The sequence below is a fragment of the Astyanax mexicanus genome, chromosome 20 (genome assembly GCF_023375975.1).
Source record: "Astyanax mexicanus isolate ESR-SI-001 chromosome 20, AstMex3_surface, whole genome shotgun sequence".
NCBI lineage: Eukaryota > Metazoa > Chordata > Actinopteri > Characiformes > Acestrorhamphidae > Astyanax > Astyanax mexicanus.
The window spans coordinates 27,467,699-27,495,370 of NC_064427.1; the positions used below are offsets into that span (position 1 = coordinate 27,467,699).

Consider the following 27,672-nt stretch of genomic DNA (forward strand, 5'->3'; position numbering starts at 1 on the left):
CGCCTGTTTGCTAGACGCTTGATTTGAAAGATTGTGTTTTTGTGGCCGTAGCCTTCATACAGGTGCACTGTGTGTGTGTTCTTTTGTGTGTTTGTGTTTGTGTGTGTGTTTGTGAGTAAAATTGCAGAACATCGCTTATAATCTCTTTAATGTGTACATACCCTGACCAAGCATAACATTGACCATCTTTTTGTTTTTTCACCTATCATACCTATTATTTTTTTAGTCCTGCTGAACATATAGGCAAAAATTATAGTTCTATAATTACAAACTGCAGTGCTTCTATTTCTCTGCATACTGTATTATGCTCCTTTCACCCTGTTCTTTGTTCAGTGGTCAGAAATCCACACGACCAGCACAGAGTAGCTGTTAGTATTATTGTTATTATTAGGGCGATGGGTCTCATTCTCATTGTAGGCACTGCAGTGACGCTGACTAAGGCTATGTTCACATTACAGGCCACGTTGCTGAAATCCTATTTTTTGCTCAGATTTGGATTTGGCTGTCTTGTCTGTTCACATTCACAAATGTAACTAAGTGACCTGTATCTGTGTGTAATGTGAATAAATCTGCCCCTGAATCACCTCACAGGCGCACATTGATACCTGTATAAACGTCGCCTTCTTCACCACCAACAAAAAACTCATATTTAAGATAAGACTTGTAGCTTTATAAAGGGAAATGGATGCGTAAGCAGCTCTTATGTGGAGCATCTTGAGCTCGAGTGGAGAGAAAACAGCTGTTCTGAAGTAAATGCTCAGGTCAAGTAGGAGAAAAAAGGACTGGCGGTGAATTCCTTGGAATTTGAGTGTTTACATTCATGTCGCATGTCCATTGATGGGATAAGTATCGGATTTAGGACCACATATGAAAGTGACTCAAATCTTATTTGAAAAAAGTCAGATTTGGCAAGTTCACACAGCTATGAAAAAATCTGATCTGAGCCATACTAAACAAAACATCTGATTTAAGTCACTTCAGCCTGGTAATGTGAACGTAGCTTAATATGGTGTTGGTGTTTTATGTAGTACGTGTTGTTCTGGCATGAGTGGATCGGACACAGCAGTGCTGCTGGAGTTTTAAAACACCTCTCAACTTAGAACAGTTTATAAACAGTGCCCTGCGTCATAAATAATATATTGTTTAAGCATCGCCATCGTGATGTGCGCATGCGCAATTGTCACGTCGCAGGATGTGCAATGTCACTTACGTCAAGTAAATCCAACACGTCATGTTGCAGTGTTGGATTGATTGCAGTGTTGCAGTGTTTCTTGACACAAGAAGTAGATACACAGCGCTGTCTCTGTGTCTGTGTAAATGGCAGGCTGCTGCTGCCTGAGAAGCGGGAGGGGGAGGGTCAGGAGTAAACATGTGGTAACCGCATGGCCTCCGTCCAGATGGTTGGGCACGTGCTTGCAAGTGCATGTGTTGAAAGCTGTGCACCTCAGTCCAGCACAATTTGGTGCAGATATATCCAGTTACAGCTGAATTCATGCTTGTAACCCCAGAACAGCGCTTTTATTTACCTTTTAAAAAGCCATTTAAATGCCTGATTAAAGGGCCGATTACTGTTGTTTTGCTGTTTTCCTCGGGTTTTGAGTGCTCTGTGCTGACGCAGTGGGGGTGGGGCTGATGACACCATGGGCCCTGCATTGTTTAACATCGCGAGATATTTTATATATATATATAAATATAGTTAAAAAAAGAACATGCGCAATGTAATTTTTTTCCAATTACCTGCAGCCCTGGTCTAATACAGTCGACACAGTGTTTAAAAACTCCAGCAGCACTGCTTCGTCTGATCAACTGATCATATTGCTTGTTATGCTTGATCTGTGTATATGGATGTGCAGGCACTCTTTTGGTTCTTTTTCGAAGAACGAAGTGAGCTAGCATGGGCTGAGGCTGCTGTCAGTCTTTAAGATTGAAACAGGTGTCGATAAGGAACATCTTCTTAATTACTTTTACCTTTTTCCCTTCAGGCTGAGGCATTTGATTCCATCGTGTCCGGCCTGAGTTGTGCTCACTGTGGCTTTTTCTGTTGGGATACATCCTAGCTTTGGCATTGAGAAACGGAATAGAAAGCAAAGCCAAACGCTACGTCAGTCTGCTGCCAGAAAAAGACTTATCTGCTCTGATCTGAAAGACGGTCTCTCTCTTAGATTGTGTTTTGTTGAGCTTTGATATACAAACATTAAGATTAAAATAATGATGGCACCATCATATTAGCCATGCCTGTGTTTTCCATTGCTCTTTAAGGTTGTTAATGAAGGGTTTGACCTTTTTAAAAGCATTTTATAAAAGCAGAGCTGTTTAGATATGCACACACAACCACATTGCCTGCGAATAGATTTTATCACTAATAGTCTAGTAAGCTAGAGCATACAAATTAATACAGGGGAATAAAATGCTGTTATTAATTGTTGTTGTGACAAATTATGCAGAAAAAAACTCTTTAGAGAGTGTCATTTATATTATTAGAACATTCTACAACTGCATGTTTCATTAGAATAGAGTACAGTTAGCTTTTAATTGGCTTTTAAAAAGGTTAAACCTTTTCTGATCTCTCATTAATTAACAATCACAGAGACACACAGAGAACATTAATGGGTATATATTTGTTTTATCGATTGTGTTTCATCTTTATATGGATGTGTGGTCATTTTGTTCTAATCTTAATGAATGTCTTTGTACAGAGCCTTTGTTAACTTCGCTCTTCAAAGAGTGAAAATATAATTACAAGAGTAAACCTTTAATTTAGCTCCTTTCTTCTCACTGCTTAAATGAAGTCAAATATTCCAGATATTCATAGTCTTAATTCTAATCTTGTTCTGTGCAGGTTTTTAAAGAATATTATGTTAATATAGAGCTGTTTACAGTCAATAGGAATGTTCTGGGTTTTTTTTTTTCTTGCTAGAATTGCATTGAGAAGGTTCTACAGTTTGTTTTTTATATTTGTTTTACCATTATGATCGATTATATGGCAGTATGGCAGACTCAAACAGCCATTTAAAGATGGGGAGTGTGCTCTATATATAAATATATGAGCGGTTCTCAATTACTGCACAAGCTATATTTTATTTTACATTTAATTTCAAAATTGTTATTATTGTTATTTTTTAAACAAATAGTAAGCATCCCCCTATAACCTTAAATGCAGCTTTTATATTAAACACGGTATAAACATAACCTCCTTGTGATTCAGTTAATGAAACATGGAAAATATGAAAATCACTGCCACATAAAATAGTTCATAACAGGTTTCTGACAGAAGCAGATGTATTGATACTGAGATTCCCTCTAGCAGAAAAATCCACAATCTCCATGATTTTCCATTTTGAAAATCACATTAAAACAGTAATTTGATTAATCAAATAAATTTGATTAACCTCCCAGAGCATATTTCAGTTCCGGATCATTATGTCCAACCTGGATTAGGATTAGTTCCATATCATATTTTGATTATTAAAATAGGTTAGTATCCTCACTTTCTTCTCTATAAATAATATTTAGGTTTAAAAAATTCTTCCCCCAAAATGATTTTATTGAATTCTTGGCTTATTTTAGATGTTGGGGGGCGAGGAATTTTTCTTTTAAAGAGTTTTTTTAAAGACATTTTAAAGGATCTTTATACTCACATACGGTCCCCTCAGAAATGATTGGAACTGTGATCTCAGTCCCTGCTGAAAATAGGGTTTGTCATTAAAAGTTGAATATTAGACTAAAAATCATTTCAGCTAGTGTTTTTTTTTTTTTTTTTTTTTTTTTATAAAGTGTTTATTTTAATCAGCATAAATTCTCCAACTTTTACTATGAAGTTTTAGCTGCCAATGCTTTATATAATTATTTCTTATAGTGCACTAGTATCACATATGACACTATTAAAACCAGTCAAGCATTTCTAGACAATGACTTAAAGCTGTAATTGCTATAATTGTATAATTGTAATCATACTTTTGAGATCACCATCATTACAATTGATTAGACATTCAATTGTAGGTACGTAAAATGTTGTTAATACAACTAATACCCTGCGTAAAATGCCAGTAAGACATTATGATGTTCCAGACCTTATTGAGTTTTTTAGATTAACCTGTCCTATAGCATCACTCAAATAGCCTTTTTTAGCCATTTAATTCTTAAGAGTGTGTGACTGAGCGTTGAAAGATGCTATAGTCCTAGTGGGTTTTGAGCACAAGTCGTATTTGGTTGATAATCCAGCCCCTGAAACCTCTATTGGTTTGACGTAATATTTAGTTAGTGTGGAACTGATGTACAATTCCAGCAGCACAATTGAATCAAGTCAGTTCAGTGACCTTTTCAAGTAATGCAAACACAAACGAGGCAACATTTTATAGACCATAAAACCGACCCAATTGCCTAATGGATGGACGTCTGTAGGCACGGCGGGCATTTCATATATTCTCGCAGTGCTGAAGGTCCTGTATGTATTAGACGGAGGCCCTGTGTGGTGCTTTGATATCTTGTGCCAGTCTGAACATTTGTCAGAGCTGTCCACCTACAAACTCTGCTGGTGCTGGCAGAAACTGTAAATTCATTGGAACAAACACCGTCTGCTCATTATTTTAGTATTCACAGAGGCCTGCTCCCTCTAGCCTTTGTCCCTGACGTTACGAAATCCGGCTAAGCACTTGACAAGGATTCAATATTCAGATGTTTTCAGATCCATTCTCAGATTTAAGCCATATTTATAGTAATCTCTTCATATGAAAGTAAAATTCACACTGTTCTTATTTTCAGTGATCTATCTACCAACAGCAGATTATATATCTGCTCAGTATCATTTATTTTATTTTCTCAGCCTTTGATTTATAAATATGGCTTTAATAATAATATTATTTAATGTTGGATCACTGATTTCAGTAAAAAGTTGAAGTGAAAGTGAAAATAGTTGCTGTCTAACATAAGTCCAATACGGCAACATTACAGAAGAGTAGGGGTGGGTGATATGGCCCTAAAATAATATCACGATATTTCATGGCATTTTCGCGATAACAATACTCTTGGCGATATGACACTTAAAAAAAAAAAACTATTTCAAAAATACAATATACACTGCAAGAATCTCCATATATCCAAGATTAAAGTAAAATAAATGATACTGGACAGATATAATCTGTCTCTAATAGATATATAATGGGACATGGGATGGGAGATATGGCACGATATTTTAGGGTATAATATTGTTCACGATATTTAAAAATGTTGACAATATTATCGTGTACGATACGATATGGCACACCCCTACAGGAGAGAGATGAAATTAATGTAACTTTCAATGGAAGAAGATGTAAAAAGAGTTTATTTCAGGTAATTTTAAAGAATTTAAATGACCTATTCTTTAAAAAATGTTAGCACAGTGTAAGAGACAGTTTGGCTGTTCAAATTATGTAGTAAACTAAAAATCCACAGAAATTGAAATGCTTGTTTTTCATGGGCAGTGACGATATTCATGTATTTATTGTAGAAATTGATTGCAGTGCTATTCGGAAGAAAGATAAAACTTGCTAGGAACAATACATTTAGACTGATATGGGCAGCTCTTGTTCACATTTACTAAACTGCCCATAAGCAAAGTGAGATATAATGCATGTGAAATACACCATGCCAGATGTCTTAGCATTGTAGAGGTTCCTAATGGTGTCCAGCAATAATCATCCTGCAGATTTTATAGAAGGCGTGGATAGAGTGTTGATAGTATGTCCAATTGAATCCCTCATATTTTCAATCAGATATTCCTGGCCATGGTATAGAATCAGTGTCTTGAAGGCAAGCTCTTGAAACAGCAGCAGTATGCAGACAAGTATTGTCGTACTAAAGTAGTGCCCCAGAGTGTTGCAGGACATTGTTAATGTAATGTTGGGCTGTTGAAGTTCTTGGAGCTGGCCATGGTGCCAAGAGTCATTCTTGTCAGTTCAAATTCTTTCTGGTTGCTTCTTTTTCTTGTCGATAAGCATTTATTGCAGAACAACAAAATATCACTTTATTATTTTTTTTCTTTAAGTATCATGCACTCTAAAGTGCAGTAGAACACGCCTCTAACTGTATACGTTCTAAACACAGGTTTAGATAGAGAGCGTGGTTCTTTAACTAACACGCCGCAAGCTTGTTTATTATGAAGGAATAGGTGTCCATGTCCTGGAATGACTGCATGCAGCCCTCATGAATCTGAAGTACTAGCTGTCTTGTTAAAACCCTGTGCAGGCATAAAATTGAAAGAATACTGTACAAATCCTACTCAAATGGATGTTTTTGTCCATTTTTCTTACCCCAGTGCAGGATGTTTCCATTTTTCACCTCATTTTTTGGTGTTCTGTATAGTTCTTTTTTTTTTTTCTTTTTTTTATTCAATTGTAATACAATATTGCCTAGATCAGTGTCAGTCCTTTATATTTTCATAATTTCATCATAGATATAATATTTGAACCTTCTTGTGTCTTTTTAACTAGGTATGGATGAAAATGGTAATTGTATAAAAATGATCAACATCCAGGATTTGATCAATATTTCCAAAACATATTTTATCTTTTAATTCATATTTATTGTGCTGTTTCAGCATACTAAACTATCTCCATATAATTCATTGTACTGCTGTCGCAACCGTACAGATATAAATATGTGTGTTATACAGTGCTGTTATGGTTATATAAGTATGTGCTGTATGATTTCCAGATTTTATATATTTATAAATAGAAGGGGGGGCGAAGTGACTGACAGTTACAGTGTATCCAGAAAAGATTTAACAGATTCTATTAAAGAACTCTTGTGTTCTAGTCTACTCTGTATAGTCTATAGTGCTACAGATGCAAGAAAACGTGAGTGAAACCTGTGGAAGTGCTTGAGTTTCTGCTCTGAGTCCTCATAAAATGTGATCTTATCTAGGGCTGCACGAAATTGGAAGATTTCACATAGCAAGTTTTCTTTTTCAACGATATATAATCGCAATATTGAACAATGCAGGGCCCATGAAATCACCAGCCCCACCCTCACCCGCGCGCTGTCTCGTGTTAGGACCGATCAAGAGCTGAGTCAGCATCGAGCACAACTCAAAACCTGAGAAAAACAGCCAAACAACAGTAATCAGGCATTTAAATGGCTTTTTAAAAGGTAAATAAGAGCATTTTTCTGGAAATAAAAGCGTGAATTCGGCTGTAACTGGAAATATCTATGCAAAACTGTGCTGGACTGAGGTACACAGCTTTTGCCACGTGCGTTTATAAACACATGTTTATGGAGGCCGTGCGGATACCTCGTGTTTACTCTTGCCATATTTTCTCAGTGTCTTCATGAGATCAAAAGTTTGGATTTGGCGCCGGCAGCTAATGGCAGAGCTACATGAACGGGATTCAAACCTGCGAGCTTCTGTTCATAGTGGCATTAATATCCAATGTTAAAAAAAAAAAATAAAGAAAGAAATTGAGAAAAACTTTGAATGAGAAGGTGTTTTCAAACTTTTGAATGGCACTGTAGTTTGATTGTGCATTGGTGAAATAAACATTTTATTATTTATTAATATGAATATGATGGCAACTAAGAGATTGATTCAGTCTGCTTTTCTAATTTAATGAAATCCCTCTGTGTTTTTAAATGAGATTGATTTAAATGTGGAATGAGATGTGCTTTAATATGGATTTTATGCAGCGTCTCCCTTGCGATTTAGCAAGTCTGCGTTGAGTGACATTTTGTATTTAAATATATAAAGCGGAATGTGTATCGTGTTTTTTGAAAGATGGGTTCAAAAGGCTGGGACCTGTCTGGAATAAAAAGGATTGCTTGCAGAGGAAAAATGTTCCGAGGCGACAGTAGCCTGTAGCAGCCTCTTGGTTCAGGGACATCAGTTGTGATAAATGAAGTTGGTTGACATGCTCTGCTGGTTTCATTGGTGATCATACAGTCCTTTCAGATAATCTAACATTATGGTAATTGATTAGTTCCTGATTGTAACGGATCGTTGTCGTCGCCTTTGCACTTAGCAGAGCCTGAAATCTCACAACTGTTTGCGCAATCAAGCCGGCACGCGGTTCTCTGGTGTTTTCACTGGCTTTTTTCTTTTTTTTTTCTTTTCTGTATGAGCTATGCGACGATGATCGTTTTTCATATCGCGCTCACGCGTGCCGCTGTTCGTTTTCATCCTGTAGCCCTCGCTGCTCGGGTTAGGCTGCTGTGAAATATTAATGCTATGTTAATACACAGCCCTGTACTGATATGAAACAGAGAGTGACTGATGCTCATACAACACGATGCTGCTGTATGAAAGTTAAAGATGAGATACGGCATTGCCAGCCCAGCAAAGCACCGCTTGAGCACAAATTCATTACAAGTTTATCTGATATACACCATGATTTACAGCCTCATGACTAAAACTGGTTTAGTTGGAATTGATTAGATGCTGTCTTTGGAGATGGACGATTGAAAAAAGGGGAGAAAAGGCAGGGTAGAGTAAGTGATACTGAAGTTTCCAGTAAAAGACAGGAATCGATCAGCTCCTCCAATCAAATGTTTCCTGTATCTGCAAATTCGATGATAAAATATGTAAATACCTTTTTATACCTTTTGTTTGGATTTGTTTGTGTGCTTTGGATCATTGTCCTGCTGCAGAGCCCAAGTATGCCCGAGTTTAAGTTTGTCCTAAAAAAGTCCTAAAGCAGCAAAACAGCCAAAGTCCATCCCACTACCACCACCACCATGTTTGACTTTCATTCAGTAGGATATTCTTTTTTCCGAAATTGTGTTCAATTTTTATGGCAGATGTGTTTCATAACACTTTGTCCTTCTGATATAAAACTTTTATACAGCAACATTGTGCTGTATGAGCATCAGTAATGACATGGAATTGCTGGTCCAGCAACATACAGCTTGAGCACAAATTAATTGCAAATATATCTGATGTACCCCGGGATTTTTTTTAGCCTCATTACTTAAACTGGATCAGTTAGAGCTGGTTAGATGCTGTCATTGGAGACAAAGGAGACAAAAAACAGGCTAGAAAAAGTAAGTGAATTTGTAGATTCCTGTTAAAGGGGGCAGCAGTCAGTTGCTTTCACCAGATTTAAGGTTTTCCTACCTGCAATTAAGATTAAAATATAAGCCCTCATACATTTTTATGTCATTCTGATATAAATTAAGTGTGAGATTGACTGCCATATGAAGTTTAAGATGAAATATGGCATTTCTAGCCCAGCAAAGATCAGCTTGAGCATAAATTCATTACATAATATCTGAAAAAACCTTGTGAACCTTATGACTAAAACTGGATCACAGTAAAGGGAAGAAAAGCAGGCTAGAAAAATAAGTAAGTACAGCTCTAAAATTAAAGTTCTTAAAGTTTTAAACTTGTAGCTCCCTGTTAAAGGGGCAGCAATTAGTTGCCTCCACTAAACCACCAGGTTTCCCTACATGCAGATAAAATTACAAATGTATATAAAAGACTACATGCTATTGGGAAAAATAGGGGGGAAAAAGCAGGCTAGAAAAAGTAAGTGAACCTTTTGAATCCTGTTAAAAGGCAATCGCAATCGGTCACCTCCACCACCCCACCAATCGTTAATTGCAAATAAGAAAAAAAAAAAAAAAAAAAAAAAAAAAAAAAGTAAAATTCTGGCATACCTTGCACGCACAGCATTAACCAAGCTTTGTCATTCTGAGGCACATGAAACAAGTGTGTGAGGTTGAATAACGGTCCTACAGTACGATGCTGCTGTATAAAGGTTAAAGATGAGATATGGCATTGCCAGCCCAGCTTCGCACAGATTGAACACAAATTTATTACCAAGGCTTCCTCCTCTGTCTATGTCTACAGACAGTATGCAGCCTATCGGGTTAAATAAGGCCTTGCTAGGATGATACATTGCGGTCCTGCTCTATTATCCGAGTAATAAATGTTTCTTAACACCTTGCAGAATATTGGGAAGAAGATGACGTGCCAAGAATTCATCAATAACCTGGACGGGCTGAACGCAGGACAAGATTTCCCAAGAGAGCTACTCAAGGTAAGTTCAGCTGCCTCACCTCCAGAGCTGGTAAATCCATAGGCGCTCGTACGTGAACGTCCTGTAGGATGGCATGTGGTGATAGGGCGCGTAAGATGAGCTGGCTCGTGATGGTATGGATAAAACAAGTCGGGCATAGCGGGCCAGGCTCTTAATCTTGTTTGAAAGGGGAGAGCATGTGGATCTGGTAACTCAAAACGCTGTGTTGGCCCACCGCGTACAAATGATCATCTGATCTCTATGGCTTTGGAGTACTAGAGGACTCTTCATAGCTATTCAGCAGCCACCATCTGATATTTGTACACCTGATATATCCCATGACTTACAACCAAAGGACTAAAACATCCTTGTCCTGGATTAATTAGAGCTGCATAGATATTGTCATTGGAGACGAACACAACAGGGAGGTCTTGGGGCAGCGTTCTGATATGAATTGTGAGGGTATTAATAGGAGGTTTTGTCCGACTGCAGGCTGTCAACAGGTCTCCATACTATATGGAAAAAAATTGAGACATGTGCACGTTACAATTACAAGAGCTTTTATGATGACCCATTCTAAGTCTGCAGGGATTAATATAATGTTGGTCCCCTACTTCCTTTAAGGCTATTATTGCCATCACTGATTTGGAATTGGGTTATTTTTTATTATTTTATAGTTAGTCTGTGATGATTTTCACACATTCCTCTAGAAAAGCACTTGTGAAGTCTGACACTGATGTTAGACGAGAGATCCTGGCTCTCAATCTCCATTCTAGTTGTCCTTAAAGTGTTAGATGGGGTTGAGGTCAAGCCTCAACCATGCATTTAAAGTCTTTGCTTTGTGCAATGGTGCACAGTCAAGGGCCTTCCTCTTTTCCACACAAGATGTCCTTTACTGAAACTCAGTACCTTATGCTCACCACAGACGTTTATTTTGTCTCATGTCTGCTGTGTTTATTGTATTTATTGTAGTGTTCTAGTTCTGTGATGCACATTTTTTGCACTTTGTGTATATTCTACTGTGTTACATGTTGCACCACTCACAGCCCTGTAGCATTATCCCTCCTCCAACACTTTACAGTTGGCACAGTGCAGTCAGATAGGTGATGTTTTCCTGGCATTTACCATAACATTCATTAGATGGGTCACTGCACAGAATGTGTTTATACTGCTCCAGATTCCTGTTTTTACATACCATTCCCCCAAGGTGGACTTGTGTGCTTTGGATCATTGTCCTGCTGCAGAACCCAAGTACGCCTAAACTTGAGGTCACAAACTGATATAGCCAGACATTTTCCTTCAGAATTTTCTGTTAGAGAACAGAAATTCTAGTTCCATCAATTACAGCAAGTTGTCCTGGTCCTAAAGCAGCAAAGCAGACCAAGATCATCACACTACCACCACCATGTTTAACTTTCATTCAGTAGGATATTCTTTTTCTAAAATGATGTATTAGTTTTATGTCAGATGTGTTGCCGCACTGTATGTCATTCTGATGTAATAAAATGGGTTGAGACACCTTTATACAACAGCATTGTGCTGAATGATCTTCAATGATGAGATATGGAATTGCTGACCCAGCGAGGCACAGCTTGAACGCAACTTTATTGCAAGTATGTGTGATAAAACCCCCTGATTTTCAGCTTCATTACTAAAACTGGATCAGTTAGAGTTAGTTAGATGCTGTCATTGGAGATAAAGGGGAGAAAAGCAGCCTAGAAAAAAGTAAGTAAACTTGTAGATCCCTGTTAATGGGACAGCAATCAGTTGCTTCCACTATTCCCCTCAGTACCTAAGGACCCAACTCTGTAACTTTACAGTTAATACTGAGTTGCTGTGCATCCATAATGCTTTACATTTTCAACAATAGGACTCTCAGCTAATGGTGGGATATCAAGAAAGGGGAAGAAAATTCCCCAGCAGATAGTACCACACTATTACAGTTCCACACTGGATTGAGTAAACCACTTATTCAATTTATTAATGTTTGTAAAGGCAGACTGAATGGTTACGTATTTGATTTTAAATACCTGTGGCAATGGCACTTAATAAAAAAAAAAAAAAAAAAACTAAATTCAGTGATTAAGAGGTGTGTCCCAATACTTTTGTCCTCATACTGTATATCATTATTCTCCTCAAGGCTGTGCAGCTGGCACTCACTTGATATTTGTACACCTGATATACCCCGTGACTTACAACGTAAGGACAAAAACATCTTTGTCCTGGATTAATTAGAGCTGCATAGATGTTGTCATAGGAGACAAAAAGGGAGGTCTTGGGGGCAGCAGCCCGAAATGACTCGTCAGGCTATGAACAGGTGGTGTGATCAATTACAGAACAGCACACATATTTGTGTGTGTGTGTGTGTGTGTGTGTGTGTGTGTGTATGAGTGTGTCTCTCTATGAATGCCTGGGTGTCATAATATGAGCTTTATAAAAGGGGGGAAAAAAGCAATTGTGATAGATGTGCTGCTACTACTACCACCAACAATAACGAGGATGAATCACAAACTACTGTTCTGTTATTGCCTTGTGGTTATTTACTCTCTGCTGAGAGCAGCTTTTTCTGCCTCTGTTCTTTTCCTAATTTGAACTGACTTGAGTTTGCTCTCCTAAATTACTCTGCTATTAGTCCAGGTAACTGTTTACCCTGTAAAGCACGGTTTAAAGCACAGGCACAGTAAATGACACATTTTCTTAAACCTTAGATCTTAAAACCTCAGATAGCTTTGACACTATCCAATATCATGCATTTTTAAAAATGTTCAGCCTACAGCAGATTAGCTCCACTCTTACAGAACTGCTATTGCTATGAGAAATATTTATTTAGTGATTTTTACTTTTAGACAAAACCATGTCGTGGAAATAGAGGAAAAAACTGTATAACTCACTTACAACAACATACTGTGCAGACATCACAAAAAAAAATTGTTTAAAAGCACAGCAGCACATTTTCCTCTTCAAAAATATGTGCTGGTCTGAAGCAAAGAACATTATTGTGCTCAGAGACTGTAAAAAAAGATGGACGCCGTGTTGCCATTCACATTCATTTAATGAAAATGAAGCCAAAATCTTCCGCCATGTTGCCAAACCTGATACCCGATTCTGCGCAGTAGAGACCAGTGGAGGGAGAAAGACTGTGCAGAGACAACCTACTCATTTGAATAACCCCGCCCCTGAGGGCTGCCTCTCGGTCACAGGCTGCAGAGCGGGGCGGAGCTGACAGTCTGTTATTGGTCCCGCCCATAACCTGCCCTTTTACAATAACCCTACCTTTTTTGAATAGAGCTGAATAACGTTTTAAAAAACGAGTTCTGTGGGGATATAAAAATTTGACAATATAAGCAGAGGTTACACTAGCTGCTGCATTTAAATAAAGGAGGAAGAATTACAGTATTTTAGAAAAAACATGATTGAAAGTTGTTCTGTTTTGCCATTGAAACCTATGGGGATGGGTTTCAGAGGGGAAAAATGCTCAAAGTCAGCAAACTCACCAATAATTCAGACCAGAGAAATAAACTGCAGGTGTGAATCTTAGGTAGTCAACCACATCCTACTTATACATCATATTTCATGCAGGTTTCAAAATTGACAAAAACGGCATCATTCCTTTAAAACCATATAAGAGGGGATTAAATGCATTTTGCCACTGTACTGTGCCCTGCAGCAAAAATACAAGATTCACTCCAGCAACCTGCTTTTTTTTTTCTTCTACCAGTGAATTTGAGCGTGCGGCCCACCTGCTAGACAATCCTTTCTCATGGTCACTCTGACACGTCCAGCACTGGCACATTAGCTGCAGCAAAAGCTTATTCTTGCATCGGCAGACCGGAACACAGTCATATTGGACATAAGCTTCGCTACCCGAGAAAGAAGGAAATGAGTTTGCCAAGTAGCGCTCCTCAGCAGACTTAAATAACCCCCTGCATCTTTCCTTCCCCCTCTTCCTCCTCCTCTTCCTCCCCCCCAACTTTTAATAAAATGAGCACACCTCACCCTCGCGGCGGATTTGATGCGTGGACAGCACGGCAATAACTTGGCCTGGCTCTGGACATGGCCAAGTGGAAGATATGATGATGCCCTCCAACTAAGTGGAATGCCCTGGCTGTGCCTGTGTCATGGTGCCGCTGCCATTGCCAGATTGGATTGGCTTGTTGCTTTCATAAGCTTTTCATTACCTGCTCGCAGTAGGGCTCCCTGGGCTCCAGAGCCTCAAAAGGCTTATGGTTTTAATTAGAATAGAGTGGTGCTTTCAGTGTCCTCTTAATTAAATAAGATGTCTCTTTTGAAGCGAAGTCAAAAAGAAAAACAGGTGCTCTTCTTTAGTTTACGTTAGGGCTGTAAGATAAATGGTGTTTTCATTGATATAGCGATATTAGTTTTCAGAATAAACACATTATAAGAGCTGCAGTAATACTGTGAATACTGTGACATATGAGCAGTGTTGGGCACGTTACTTTGAAAAAGTAATTAGTTATAGTTACTCGTTACTTCTCCAAAAAAGTAACTGAGTTACTAAAGGAGTTACTCCACTATAAAAGTAACTAGTTACCAGTAAAAGTATCTATCGCGTTACTTTTATTATTCGCCCGTCAAAAAAAAAAGGAAATCAATTATGTATTTACTATTATTATTAGAAAAATAACAAACGAAAATAAACCCAAAATGTTGACAAAAATATAATCTAACGAATTACAAAAAATAAAAACGAAATTCTTCACAGAACCAAAGAAAATTACTAAAACATATAATACTGAAAAAAACGGAAAAACGCGTCTGGGGATGGAGTTAAACAAACCAAGCCACACTCAAAGGAAATATGTATATATAAACAAAACAAAATAATGGACGAAAACAACAATCTAATGACCGTTAAAATAGTATTAATATAACAGCTTCACCAAAAGAGAATAGAGCTTAGATCGGGCCCAAAAAATCCCACCCGACCCAGCCGGAGCCGTGCACGTTCTGCCCAAGCCCAAACCATGAACTGTCATTATGAGACCCAAACCATAAACTGTCTGTTTTCGGGCTGATTGAATGAGCGAAATATAATCAGAATTATGTTAATTAACACTGTAACATAGCATAAAACTATTATTTAATTAAAATGATTTTAAGAACAGCTACACACAGTGCTGCAAGTCAAACGCGGAGGTGTTCACGTGCGCCCAGAGCTACGTGATTACAGTTTTCATTTTATTATAGTTTAATTCAGTAAGTTTTAAATTGTTTTTAGGGTGGGCTTGCTAGTTTTTATTAGTTTTCACACATCTCATCAGAGAGATCAATCTAATAAACGTGAGAGAGAGAGAGAGAGAGAGAGATTTGCTTGTTCTGGTATGAGCTACTCACAGGTAAATGTTCTCACACACTGTATCTCCTGTTTCTCTTTCATCTGCCTTGCGCTCATATTGTAATCCCATGTAATCTGCAGTTTTTCAGTGTTTTCTGTCGTATTTTGCGGCTAGCGCGAGCGCTTTACACAAGAACTAACGCCACAGACCACGAGGTGATGCGCGCTCGGCAACACCGCCCGCTGTACAACTCCTCTGTACAACAGCGCTTATAAATAAATTAAACACGAAAATTCAATAATTTTAGTTCGTTTTAGTTAGTTTTATAAACACAAAATACAGTTCGAGATAGTTATGTTTTTTCCTTTTAATTACCGTTTTTATTAGATTCAGTTAACACAAATGTTTTTTCACTTTCAGTTTTCGCTATTTCGTTCGCTTTAGTGAACAATAATAATTGGTTACTTAGCAACATTGTGATTATCACACCAGAGCTTTATATAAAATAAAAATAGGAGGCCGATTTTGGGACGGTCTTTGGGTCAGGTCGGGTTCGGGCAGAGAATCTAAGCTCTAAAATAGAAAGCAGCAGCACCACAAAAACCGGAGCAGCTAAAAAAAGCTTAACGTCCTTAAATCGGAACTTGGCCTGTCCACGGCAATCACTGAATTAATTAGAACACGCAAATAGTCACAATTGTGCCTCACTTCACCACGCCAAACCACAGGCACAGCGGCCAGAAGCTCAAGTTCACCGGAAAGAAGAGGGGTTAACCAGGGCAAAGCAAAGTTACAACAAAAAAAAAGTTCATAGAGCGGCTAAAGTAACGTGCAGTAACGGGGTGTCGGAAATGGTAACAGCGTTATAGTTACAGTCAGAGTAATTAGTTAGATTACTCGTTACTGAAAAAAGTTACTAACGCCGTTAGTTTTAACGCCGTTACTCCCAACACTGCATATGAGTGAGGTAGAGTTCCATAGTAAATGCACACTTTAAACTACTTCTCAACCTGGGAAGAATTAGTGCAGCCATGCCCAGTGTCAGTAATCCTTTGAGGAGCTTAAATTACTGTGTAGTAATTAGTTCTGTCATTGTTTATTTGTTAATGCATGAGATTAATCTGGAAACTAATACATGTATTTATAATCAAGTTACCAAGTGTACAGAGTCTGGTGATGTATTATTGTTTTTGTTAACAATCTAAATATTTATTTCCTACTGCTAGATTACTTTTATTTATGCTGAAACGTTAATTCAATCTTAAAACAATATTCACTACTTATTGTTTTTGCTATATTACTGTTTTATGATTATAACACACCAAAAGAGGTGCAATAACATTAATTTATAGAATTACAGAAATTTCAATTTGCATTACACTAGTGCTCCAGCAGAGGGATCTCTTTATGGTGCAGGCTTACACATATGATGTAACCTAAACTGGAGGCAAAGCGAGGTAGAGCAAGTAAACACTTAGAAAACACAAATACCAAAGTACTTTTTAACCTTTGAAAAATGCAGCCAAGCAGAGTCCTGAAAACCCTTTGAGGAGCTTAAATCAATTTAGTATCTTTATTTATCAAGTTCCACAATGATTTGGGGATATCCAACATTTTTATTGCTCATCAGATTTAACTTGTACTAGAGGCATTAGAACTTGGTGAAGGAGCTATTAGGAAAAGTTGACATGGGTACAGTCTGTAATGTGCCACGAAAAGACAAAGGTAGATTCAGATCCTTTGTTCTTGCAGCAGAGCTGGAGCACAGGTAAAGCTCAGGCTTGTTATATGGGTAAATGGTAGGCCAAGGCTGCATTATCTGGACCTTGAATGGCTGCCGGCTGCTTTCCGTCGAGAACTCAGCCAGCCACGACTCAAAATATTTTGATGAATGGCTTTGTCCTTTCGAGCTTTGTGGTTGGCATCTGCAGGAACTGTGGTAAATTGGCCAGGAATTCATTGGCTCTGACATTCCCATTAACACAAAGGCAGTTTTACAGGCACTGATGCATCAAAGCTTTGAGTTGTTGTGATATTATATGTAGCGGGCTCAGTGGTTTAATACCTGGTGCTAATTGAGATGTTGAAATATTTTTAATTGGGCGCCAGTTATTAAATTAATTTAATTAGATTAATTAATTAATTAATTAATTAATTAATTAATCAAATTAATTAATAACACAAGACATCTCAGGGTGTGGTTTCTACAGGTGACAGAAATTTTCATAACCAAGTTATCCAGAAAAACACACTGAAATGACAGGTTTTGTAAAATAAAAGTATTTTATTAAATCACACAGATATGAGTAAATAATTCATTAAAAAGTCATAAATGTAGCCATTAGATATCAAATCATAGTGTAGAATGATAAATGAGAAATAAAAGAACAAACACGTTATAATACTGATATGAAAGGAATAAAGATTAATAGAACTATTAAGTGAATATTTCTAAATAAGGGTCTGAGGCATTTTAAGTCTACGAAACCAATTCTTATTTCCACCCAAGACACTCAAAATGAGTCATCTATACTAAAGACGCTCTATTAAAGACCCGACCCAGACCATGACCAACAGACACCATCTGCCGAAAGATTAAACCCAGCTCTGCCTTACTCTGAGTTGTTGAAGTGGGCCTTGGTGACGTCCGCCTGGGTTGGTCGTCTGATGCTTCACCCCGAAAAAGGATCACGTGAGCCTGTCTGCAGGGTGGTTGGACTTCCTGTGTCAGCACGGAGCCCCATTAGAACCCACAGGGTAAATCCCCACTCTCAGCTGGCTTGCTGGTGGCCTCCGGACCGCAGGTTTCTGGGTTGGATCTGGCGGATCTCTTTTTCAGCTGTACTTTAGCTAAACTTAGATGGAATAATGCTTGGCTTCGTAGATTGTAAAATAACCTTAGATATTTTAACTAGGATAGCTAATAGTATTATACTTGAAGATTAAATGCACTAGTCTAAGAAAACTAACTTAAGATGACTAAACTAACAGTCTATCCTTTCTCCATCTCTGGGCTCCCTAACCTCTCTCCTCTCTCCTCTAACTGTTTTCCTCAACTCATCTTCTCCCACTCCTTCTCTAACTCCAACTCCAACTGAACTGCTTCTCCTCCAACTCCTCCGAACTGAACGGAACTAAACTCTGCACTCTACACTGGAAACTCTAAACTGGCAACTCAACTGTGTCTGCCCAGTTTAACTATTAGACTCTGTGGCCTGTTTGGCCCCTGAGCTATGATTGGCCCTGTGGCCCAAATGTCTGTGTTTTGATTGGTCTAGGAGCAATTTCAAACTTTGGCAGGGAAGATCTTATTCACAAAGGGCCATAAAACCCCCCCCTCACATGGTCACCATGCTTCAGAATTTTTCTAATAGATCAAACCAAAAGAAAACTCAATTAAACAGTGGATCAAAATACATTTTTCAGCATATCAGTTTGTGAGGATAAATTCAGGAAACAACAATCTTACAATTGAATCGCAATAAATGTAATATATATATATTTTGCCCACAAACAGTTTTGTAATACTAGATAATCTTAGAAATACAACGATGGATGATACTCTGTCAGAAAGAGATCAAGAGTCATGTTATTATTTAAACCCAATTAAATCACTTAAAAGATAATACCTGGTTAAACCACTGATAACCAAATAAAGCTAAATTATCAAATGCTAGTTAAACCTTGTTGATTCAGACTTGAATGTGTAGAAAAATTGAATCAGGACACATCCAAACACATATACCATATACCAGACACATATACCATTATCTAGTAAACATTCTATAAAACACATTTTTTTATATAGTCAATATAGATGTATTTTAAGCAAAATCTTCTGAGTGAGAAATTCCTCCCCTCTGCTGAGTGTTCAGATAAGGCTTGGTCCTTGCCTGTCTGAATTTACGACGGTGGGGGAAGGAGTTCTTTCTGCACCCCACAGAATTTGAGCCTGCAATGTTGAAAATGGAATCCCAAGCTTAGAACATTTCTCTTAATTTCATTAATCTTATTTCTAAGTGATTGCAGAAATAACTAGGCACAAACCCCTAAATTGGTACAACATTTGGTGAATTAACAATTTCCAAGGCATTAATTAAGTTTTGACACTCTCTCAAGTCCGCAGTCCCGTCCTAGTGATGGTGTTGCAAATGTTCCAAATGTTTACATTAACTCCGAGGTTTATGACTTGGAGGAATGTAAACAGAATTTTACCCTAAACTCGCATTTAGGGCTCTTGAGCGAGGCTGAGTGAAGAAATAGTCAGTAAATGTCATTTTGAAATTTAAGGTTGTTTGAAAAAAAGATTACTCCAAGGTTTTTTTAGAGTGTTCTGGGTTCGAAGTTTCCTTATAGGCCGTAAAGTGGGGGTAGTGTGTGTTTGTGTCCAAGCAATGAAGAAATCCTCTGGTTAATCCACTACATATATGAAGTCATTCATGCTCAGTAGATAAGCAAGTCCATTAATATTGTCCTGATTCATTATCAGCTTTATTCTGATCCCATTGAGTCTCGCACATCGACCAGCAAATTAAAGATAAGGAGGCCGGAATATATTAATTGTGGCATCGTTCATTGATTCTTCTTCAAGTCTGTCTAGATTGATTGATACACTATATGAACAAAAGTATAATTACCCTGCTTTTGTTGGAGTAACTGTCTCTAATGTCCTGGAACTCCAAGGCTTTATGCTATTTTTTTTGTCTCTTTGCGACAGTGAGGATTTGATTGCGTTCAGCAACAAGAGCAATAGGATCATCACTATCCTTCCTCATCCTAATTTGGACAGGTAGTGCATGACTGGTCAACTGGAGCTCTTTACTTCAGATAATCAACTTTTTATAGACCAGTTTGAGAACTGCTGTTGAACGTGGCTTCGTTGGACGATTGCTTGTTCAATGAAAACAATTTAAATTCCAAGATTTAAAAGTCAATATTGTAACTGACATACAACATTTCATACGACAAAATCATGTCTGTTTGCACTGTTTGAGTAAAAGTACTCTTGGTGTACAACTTCAGAAATGGATTTTCCTATCTATCTGGCACCATCTATCTTACCTCCCTAGACCTTGACTGATAAATCACATCACCTTGCCCACTTCAGAAAATAACACCTTACATCCTATTCAGGTGTGGGAATTCCCTGAGGTTACACTTTTTACTCCGTGTAGTTTCACAGCTTTTTGAGATTCTGCCTCACTATTTTAATTTAATAAGTAAAAATATTGGGTTTAATTAAGCTGTTATCTGATCCATGACAATATGCCTGGCTTGGCCACTGAATCTGATCATAACAACAAAAATAACACTAATAATAATCAGTGTGGTTTCATAAACAGTGCACTGTTTCATACATTTAGGATCCAGGATTATAGATTTATAGTTTTTCTTTAGTTTATAGTTTTTATTTTGTAGTTTTTATAATTATATTCAATGAAGGCAGCATTCAGTAAAGCACTCTAATACTTGTTATTATTTTTCCTAAAACTAATTTCATATTAGTCACAAATAAATATGATTATGTCAGAAAAACATATCTTTTAGTTTTCTATGCTTGTATGTGTCATGTTGTTGTAATACAGTCCCATTTTATTTATTTTTTTGTAATTAAATTTAATTCATAGTAATAAAGTCCCGGTTGAATAAAGTGGTTAAATGAAATTAGTCAAGCAAGTCTTTTTTGAAGTTTTTTTTTTTTTTTTTTTTTTTTTACATTTGGCAGTGAACATTTTTATTTTCTTTGAACCTCCTATCCAGAGCCGGCACGTGCTTCGAATATTAAAGTGGTGTGATTAATAAATTGAAAGTATGTATTTGAAAATGCTTTTGAATTTGACTCCACTTAGTCCATTTTAACCTTCTTTTCATCTTCGGATGTACTCCACTCCTCTCCAGCTGGGCATATCCTCGCTGGTTGTAGTGTACATACGCTCTTAAATTAATTAGCCCGCTCTGCTGCAGTTGTTGAATGGAAAGTAGTGCTTGCTGGTGTTGTGTGGTGACGAAACGGCCCTGTGTGGAGCTGGGCTGCACCTGCCGGGATGAGAATGGAACACAGGGAGGACTGTGATGTGTTGTGACTGCGTGTCCTCAGTGTGTCTGTGTTAGAGCAAGCGAGAGAGACAGAGCTCTACCAGCTGTTAGCCTGCCACTCCTTTCTCTTTCATGTCTGTTCAGCATCCTCCAATGCAACAAGCAGACAGGCCAGCAGAGCCTCACAGACCTAGCCTGAGTCTACAGATAGCAGATCTGGGCAATTCCTGTTGTTGTGTTCTATGGGTTTTATTATACAGTATTAAGTTCAGCTAAAATACGCAATTGGGAGTTTTGTGATTAGTGATTAGTGTGATTTTCTATTTTAGACAATTGTAGAGTTGTTATCCAGGGCTGTCAAACTCCTGGTACCATATGGAACACATGGGCAGAGTTTCTCCAGAATGTTCCATCATCTGTCTGGGTTTGAAGCTTTTTTTTTAATTAAAGCTTGTTCATTATATCTCTCACTGTATCCATCCAACATTATGTTGGCTGATATGCTCATCTTTTGACTTCTAGCTAACTTTTGACTGTGCTAAAGACAGAACTAAGTAATTTGGCCAGACCAGAGACCATAACGTTTTGTTAGGTTTTGTTACATTACTTAGTGTAGCAATACAACCAATGACCATTACAACCTACTGTTACTGGGTGAGAAATCATGATATGTGATGTGGGGAAACCTTAGAAAAGACTAATATTTCAGTATCTGTATTTATTTGAAAGACCAAAAACATGGCATAGCAGTTTGGGATCTGGTCAAGGTTTAGAGCCCCCCTAAACCTTGTAGCAGTGTTGTATAGCCCGGACAAGCTGTTTTTTATTTTCTTATTTTAGCAATTACTTTATTAGTGCTGTTCACCTGTCAGTTTTTTTTTTATTTTTTTTTTTATACATAATACTAAAATGACATTTTTTGTTGACATTTTAGTTCATTTGCTTTCCTTAAAGGCCCTGGCAGTTCACTGCAAAATTTGTACACTGGATTTTGTACAGTTTCCAGTTATTGACTAAACTTGAGTAGCTTAAATGACTAAATGAAAGGGGTGAAAATGGGAGTGTTCTAAATCTTTTGACCAGTAGTGTATATCTTGTTTTTGTGGATTTGATTGCATTCAGCAGTAAGAACATTAGTGAGGTGAGAATTGTGAAGGATCACCTTCCCAAATTCATCCTCAACCTCCCAACTCAGTCCTGAAGTACTGGATGGAGCCCCATCATTCCAGGCAACACAGTTCCACTGCTTAATACTGGAGGCCTTTATACCCCTCTTTATAGCCCATAGCTGGCGTTTACCAAAGTACCAATATGGTTATGGATTTGTGCTCCATCCAAAATTCCTCCGTAGTGAATAAACAAGATCAGTGTGTGTGCATTTGCACATCTGTGTCAGCAATGGATTTAACTTAAAGTAGCTAAATGCATTTTTTGTAGGCATGTCCACAAATACGTATATATGTATAGATATGTGGTGTATAAAATGCCCACTGGTGTGAATTTTCCAAGCTCATGATCCAAGACCGATTAAAAAAATATATATATTGTATTTTGGATTTGAAAGGGGCTGATGTATAGAATATAGAAAGAAAGAAAGTCCTTTGATGTATCCAGCTAGACAGTGTTCATCTCTCAAGGACAGTAAGTAAAGAAGTCTGATACTCCACTCAGTTCTTCTTTTCTTTTCTTGCCTTCTGTCACCCAGGCTCAGTGGAACAGTGACCTTAAAAGACTTAAAGTTGAAAATGAAGTTGAGTGTCCACGTCAGAAACATTCAGAGACTGAATGTGCTTTAGTGCAGGATGGAGATGTTCTACAGTCACATCACATTTGACAAAAACATGACTCGACAAAAGAATGACAATTTGCACACTGTTTCTTTACGTTAGTATCCGATAACATCAGTTATTGAGTACAGCCTGATCCGAGGTCTTTCTGCTGTATTTCTCTCATTATTATAGTGTTTGACACATTGCTGCCTATGCCCCGGATAGAACTCTTGATCTGTCCAGCAGTGTTTCTTTATAATGGATAGTAAGTAATTAAATGCAGAGTGTAGCCAGCAACCACTTCTGCTGCAAACGCTGTTAAAACCAGAACGGCCCCCTGGTGTCCTTGAGCTACCTTGTAGAAATGAACATTGGCAAAGCACCAGGAGTGCTGGGGAAGATTGGTGCTTTGCATCTATGGCACTGTGTGTCCTTGTTGATTTATTGCTCATGAAAAGAAAGTTCATTGGGAAGTTTGTGTCGTGACTGTTTTATTAGTTACCTTCAACCTTCATGTGACCAAATTACAGTTTTCTTATGGTGTCCTTTTTTTTTATTATTCACAGATATATTATTTTTCGGTTTGTATGGTATATTTTATTGTACTCTGTATCTTAAACTGAGCTCTTTGCATCATTGACCATCAGTAAATTTTGCATTTTATTTGGAAAGTCTGGAGGAAAAGTGGAGAGACACACAGTCCAAGCTGCTTGAGGTCTAGTGTGAAGTTTCTAAAATCAGTGATGGTTTGGAGAGACATGTCATCTGCTGGTGTTGATCCGCTGTGTTATATTTTATCAAATCCAAAGTCAGTGCAGTTTTTACCCAGAAAATCTTACAGCACTTCATGCTTCCCTCTGCTGACAACTTTGATGGAGATGCGGTGGATTTCATTTTCCAGCAGGATTTGGCACAATGCACACACTGCCAAAAGTACCAATTGGTCTTATATAATATTCTAAGTTTCTGAGAAACTGATTTTTGGGTTTTCATAGAATATAAGCCATATTTATATACAATAAACAACACAATTTTGTCAATGATATTTTAATTTTCTGAGATTCACTAGTATAACACTGTGCTACCCAACCCCACTTGTTGGCGTATTGAAAACTGAACCAACCAATTCACCCAACCCTATCGAGGTCATATCATTCCTCTATAATCCTGCTGCTCCTGTCATCACATGAAAGATTAGCATTGCCGCTTGGTCCACAGCGAACACAAGGTCAGCACTTGGTAGCGATTTGGCAGCAGCAGGAGGGATGCTCCTCTTTTCACCTACAGTACACCTACAGTATAATATTTTTATTTCAGTTTTATTAAGTGCTACATGGCCAGGGTGACTATAGGGTCATCTCCTATGTGATAAATACACACAAAGAATCTACGTGTTTGTATTTCACTTCACTGACATCACTGAGGGATGTGTGATGTGCACCGTTGTTCTTTCTGTCTCCACACCTGTCTGAAGCTGTTAGTTTCCAGTGTTAATTGAATGTCTCTAATGGGATTAGGAATGTACAAGTAAGTTCTGGAGGTGTTTTGTGCTGATTTTGCAACTGAGCCCATTATACCATCCCTCTGCTTTCTCAATAGTAGTGCAGCTACTTAAAATAACTTCCGTGATGTCTCTGCAAGTTGTATTTGTGGCAGCAGTGGAGAACTTCGTCTGGAGTTTTTAGGTCATGCACCAACATAATATACTCACCACAGCTGAGCAAAGGGTGGGATATTAATGAGTCTGTTGAAACATTCTGGTTATTTTTATCTATAATAGATCTAAAAATGAATTGATAGATTGTGGGGCATTGCTGCGAATGTTGCTGTTCAGCTTCATTTATTTATGGCAAGGTGTGATCTGATTTTTTTTTTTCTTGGGATATTTTAAAATAAAGCTCTGGAAAAAAATGAGAGATCACTGATTAATGAAGATGTTTTTCCTTGATTTTACAAAATTTCTCAAAACCTCTGGAATATAATCAAGAGGAAGATAGATGATCACAAGCCATCAAACCAAGCTTGAAGGGCGCTTGAACCCTGCTTGAGTTTCTGCACCAGGAGTGGCGTAAAGTTATCCAAAAGCAGTGTGTAAGACTGGTGGAGGAGATCATGCCAAGATGCATAAAAAAATATTTAGAAACCAGGGTTATTCCACCAAATATTGATTTCTGAACTCTTAAAACTTTAAAAGTATATACACTTGAGGTCTGAAAGATCTGCATATTTTTTGTCATTTCAGCCATTTCTTATTTCTGCAAATAAATGCTATAAATAACAATATTTTAATTTGAAATTTGAGAGAAATGTTGTCCGTATAGTTTATAGGATAAAACAACAATGTAAAATGTTATTTTACTCAAACATAAACCTATAAATAAATAGCAAAATCAGAAAAAAACATTCTGAAACTGAAGTGGTCTCATTTTTTTCAGAGCTGTATGTATTTTGTTTGTTAATCCACCAATTTAGAAATCGGCTACCAGGAACATTAAGGAGAAGAGTGTAGGTGTGCTTTTTGATGGTCTGTCCTTTGGGGTCATGACCATTGAAAACAGGGTGAAATAAGGATAAAAGTGTAAAATAATCTTTTAGAGGAAGATTTATTTTTCTGAGTTTTTCTCCTGCTGGACAGCAGGCCCTGGCATATTCAGGTCATGTCTCATATACAAGAGCAAATCTGACCAATTTTATGTCATTTCTCTGGATTGGAGCTATGGTATATTGCACCATGGAGACAGAGATACCTGCTCAGCTCTGTCTGACTTGTCCGTGAACATAACTGTTATATCTCCCCCATATTTTCTAAAATATGACTATGGGCCAGATTCATAAACCTTGGCAGGAACTCTGCTACATCACGCAAAAATTGCAGCGCAGGCTTGTCCACCAAAGTGGTTTTTACCCCACCACTCTCTCTATACACTAGCAAGTTATATCAGAATGGACTTTTGATATCAAAATGGATTGAAAGCTTTAGAATCAATGCCAAGGATAAAAGTAGCAGAACAAGTGTGTGGTAAATTAAATGTAACACTAACTTCATTCGCTGTCAAAAAATGGCAGCAAGACAAAGAAAACGTTTTAAGAGTGGCTAAATCACCTCTATACTATATCCACTAAAAGATATGAACTAATGGATCTTCTTTCAAATATATTTCAAAATGCTTCTTGACCAGACATATTTGAAAGCATTGTTAAAGGCTCTTTTTAGAAAATGTAGTGTTAGATTTTTTTTTCTTTCTTTATTTATTTATTTATTTTCATGGTGGTGACTAAAATCCAATAAAAAAACAAAACTAATACCATACTTGTCTTGGTGGGAAGTTACTTTGCAAGAAAAGCATGTGCTGTGTGATGTGTACTTGCTATTGCGCCGGACATTAAGCCCAGCTGATTTCACCAGCAGTAGGCAAATCGAGTATCACAGATCATTTCAAATATAAAGATATTCAAAACATAACATATCTAGATCACCTTTGGTCTTCATTACAGGCACTTTGATAGCTCATTGTTACGTTAACGAGGTACTGCACCCAGTGGTTTTCCTTCATGGATCATAAAGTATGAAGCGTCCATCCATCCATCCAGGAAGGAAGGACAGTGCTCGTCCATCCATCAATCCAGGAAGGAAGGACAGTGCTCGTCCATCCATCCATCCATTCATCCAGGAAGGACAGTACTCGTCTCTCCATCCATCCGTCCATCCAGGAAGGACAGTGCTTGTCCGTCCTTCCATCCATCCATCTATCCATCCAGGAAGGACAGTGCTCATCCAACCATCCATCCATCCAGGAAGGACAGTGCTCATCCAACCATCCATCCAGGAAGGACAGTGCTCATCCAACCAGCCATCCATCCAGGAAGGACAGTGCTCATCCAACCATCCATCCATCCAGGAAGGACAGTGCTTGTCAGTCCTTCTATCCATCCAGGAAGGACAGTGCTCATCCAACCATCCATCCATCCAGGAAGGACAGTACTCGTCCATCCATCCAGCAAGGATAGTGCTTGTCCGTCCATCCATTCATCCATCCAGAAAGGACAGTACTCGTCCAGCCATCCATCCAGGAAGGACAGTGCTTGTACATCCATCCATCCATCCATCCATCTATCCATCCAGGAAGGACAGTGCTCGTCCTTCCATCCATCCTTCCTTCAACAGTACATTGCTCATCCACATACTGCTGGTGTCTCAAGGGCTTGCCTTAAAGACACAAACACAATACTGTGCCATAGTCGGCCACGTTGCCTGACCTGTTCTGGATTAAAAATTTGTGGGATGCTGTGGTGTGCCATCAACACCCAACCCCTTTTGCAAAATCTTTATAGAATGGATTATAACGGGTCACCATTAGAAACTTCTACAACTCCATGATCATTTATTGATGCTGGTAACCTGTTTTCCTTCTGAACAGCATTACAATACGACACTTTCTTGTCGTTCCTTGTTGCAACTATTTTTGCAAGCATTTCTTTGACAATGAGTTTACGTATTTCTCTGTGTCATTTTATTATAATAATAATAATAATAATAATAATGAGATTAGCAGTATCCAAAAACTGCTGTTGCTTCAGAAA

At 37.9% G+C, this 27,672-nt stretch overlaps 1 protein-coding gene across 4 annotated transcripts in view; it reads left to right on the forward strand.

The window, feature by feature from the left end:
* psd3l (pleckstrin and Sec7 domain containing 3, like) overlaps window positions 1–27,672 on the forward strand; it is a 194,619-nt gene that overhangs the window by 94,603 nt on the left and 72,344 nt on the right. For all 4 annotated transcript variants that reach the window (XM_022681270.2, XM_022681271.2, XM_022681272.2 and 1 more), the window contains one exon: window positions 9,921–10,010. In XM_022681270.2, the coding sequence (XP_022536991.2) occupies window positions 9,921–10,010 (90 nt within the window). The remainder of the gene's footprint in view (window positions 1–9,920; window positions 10,011–27,672) is intronic.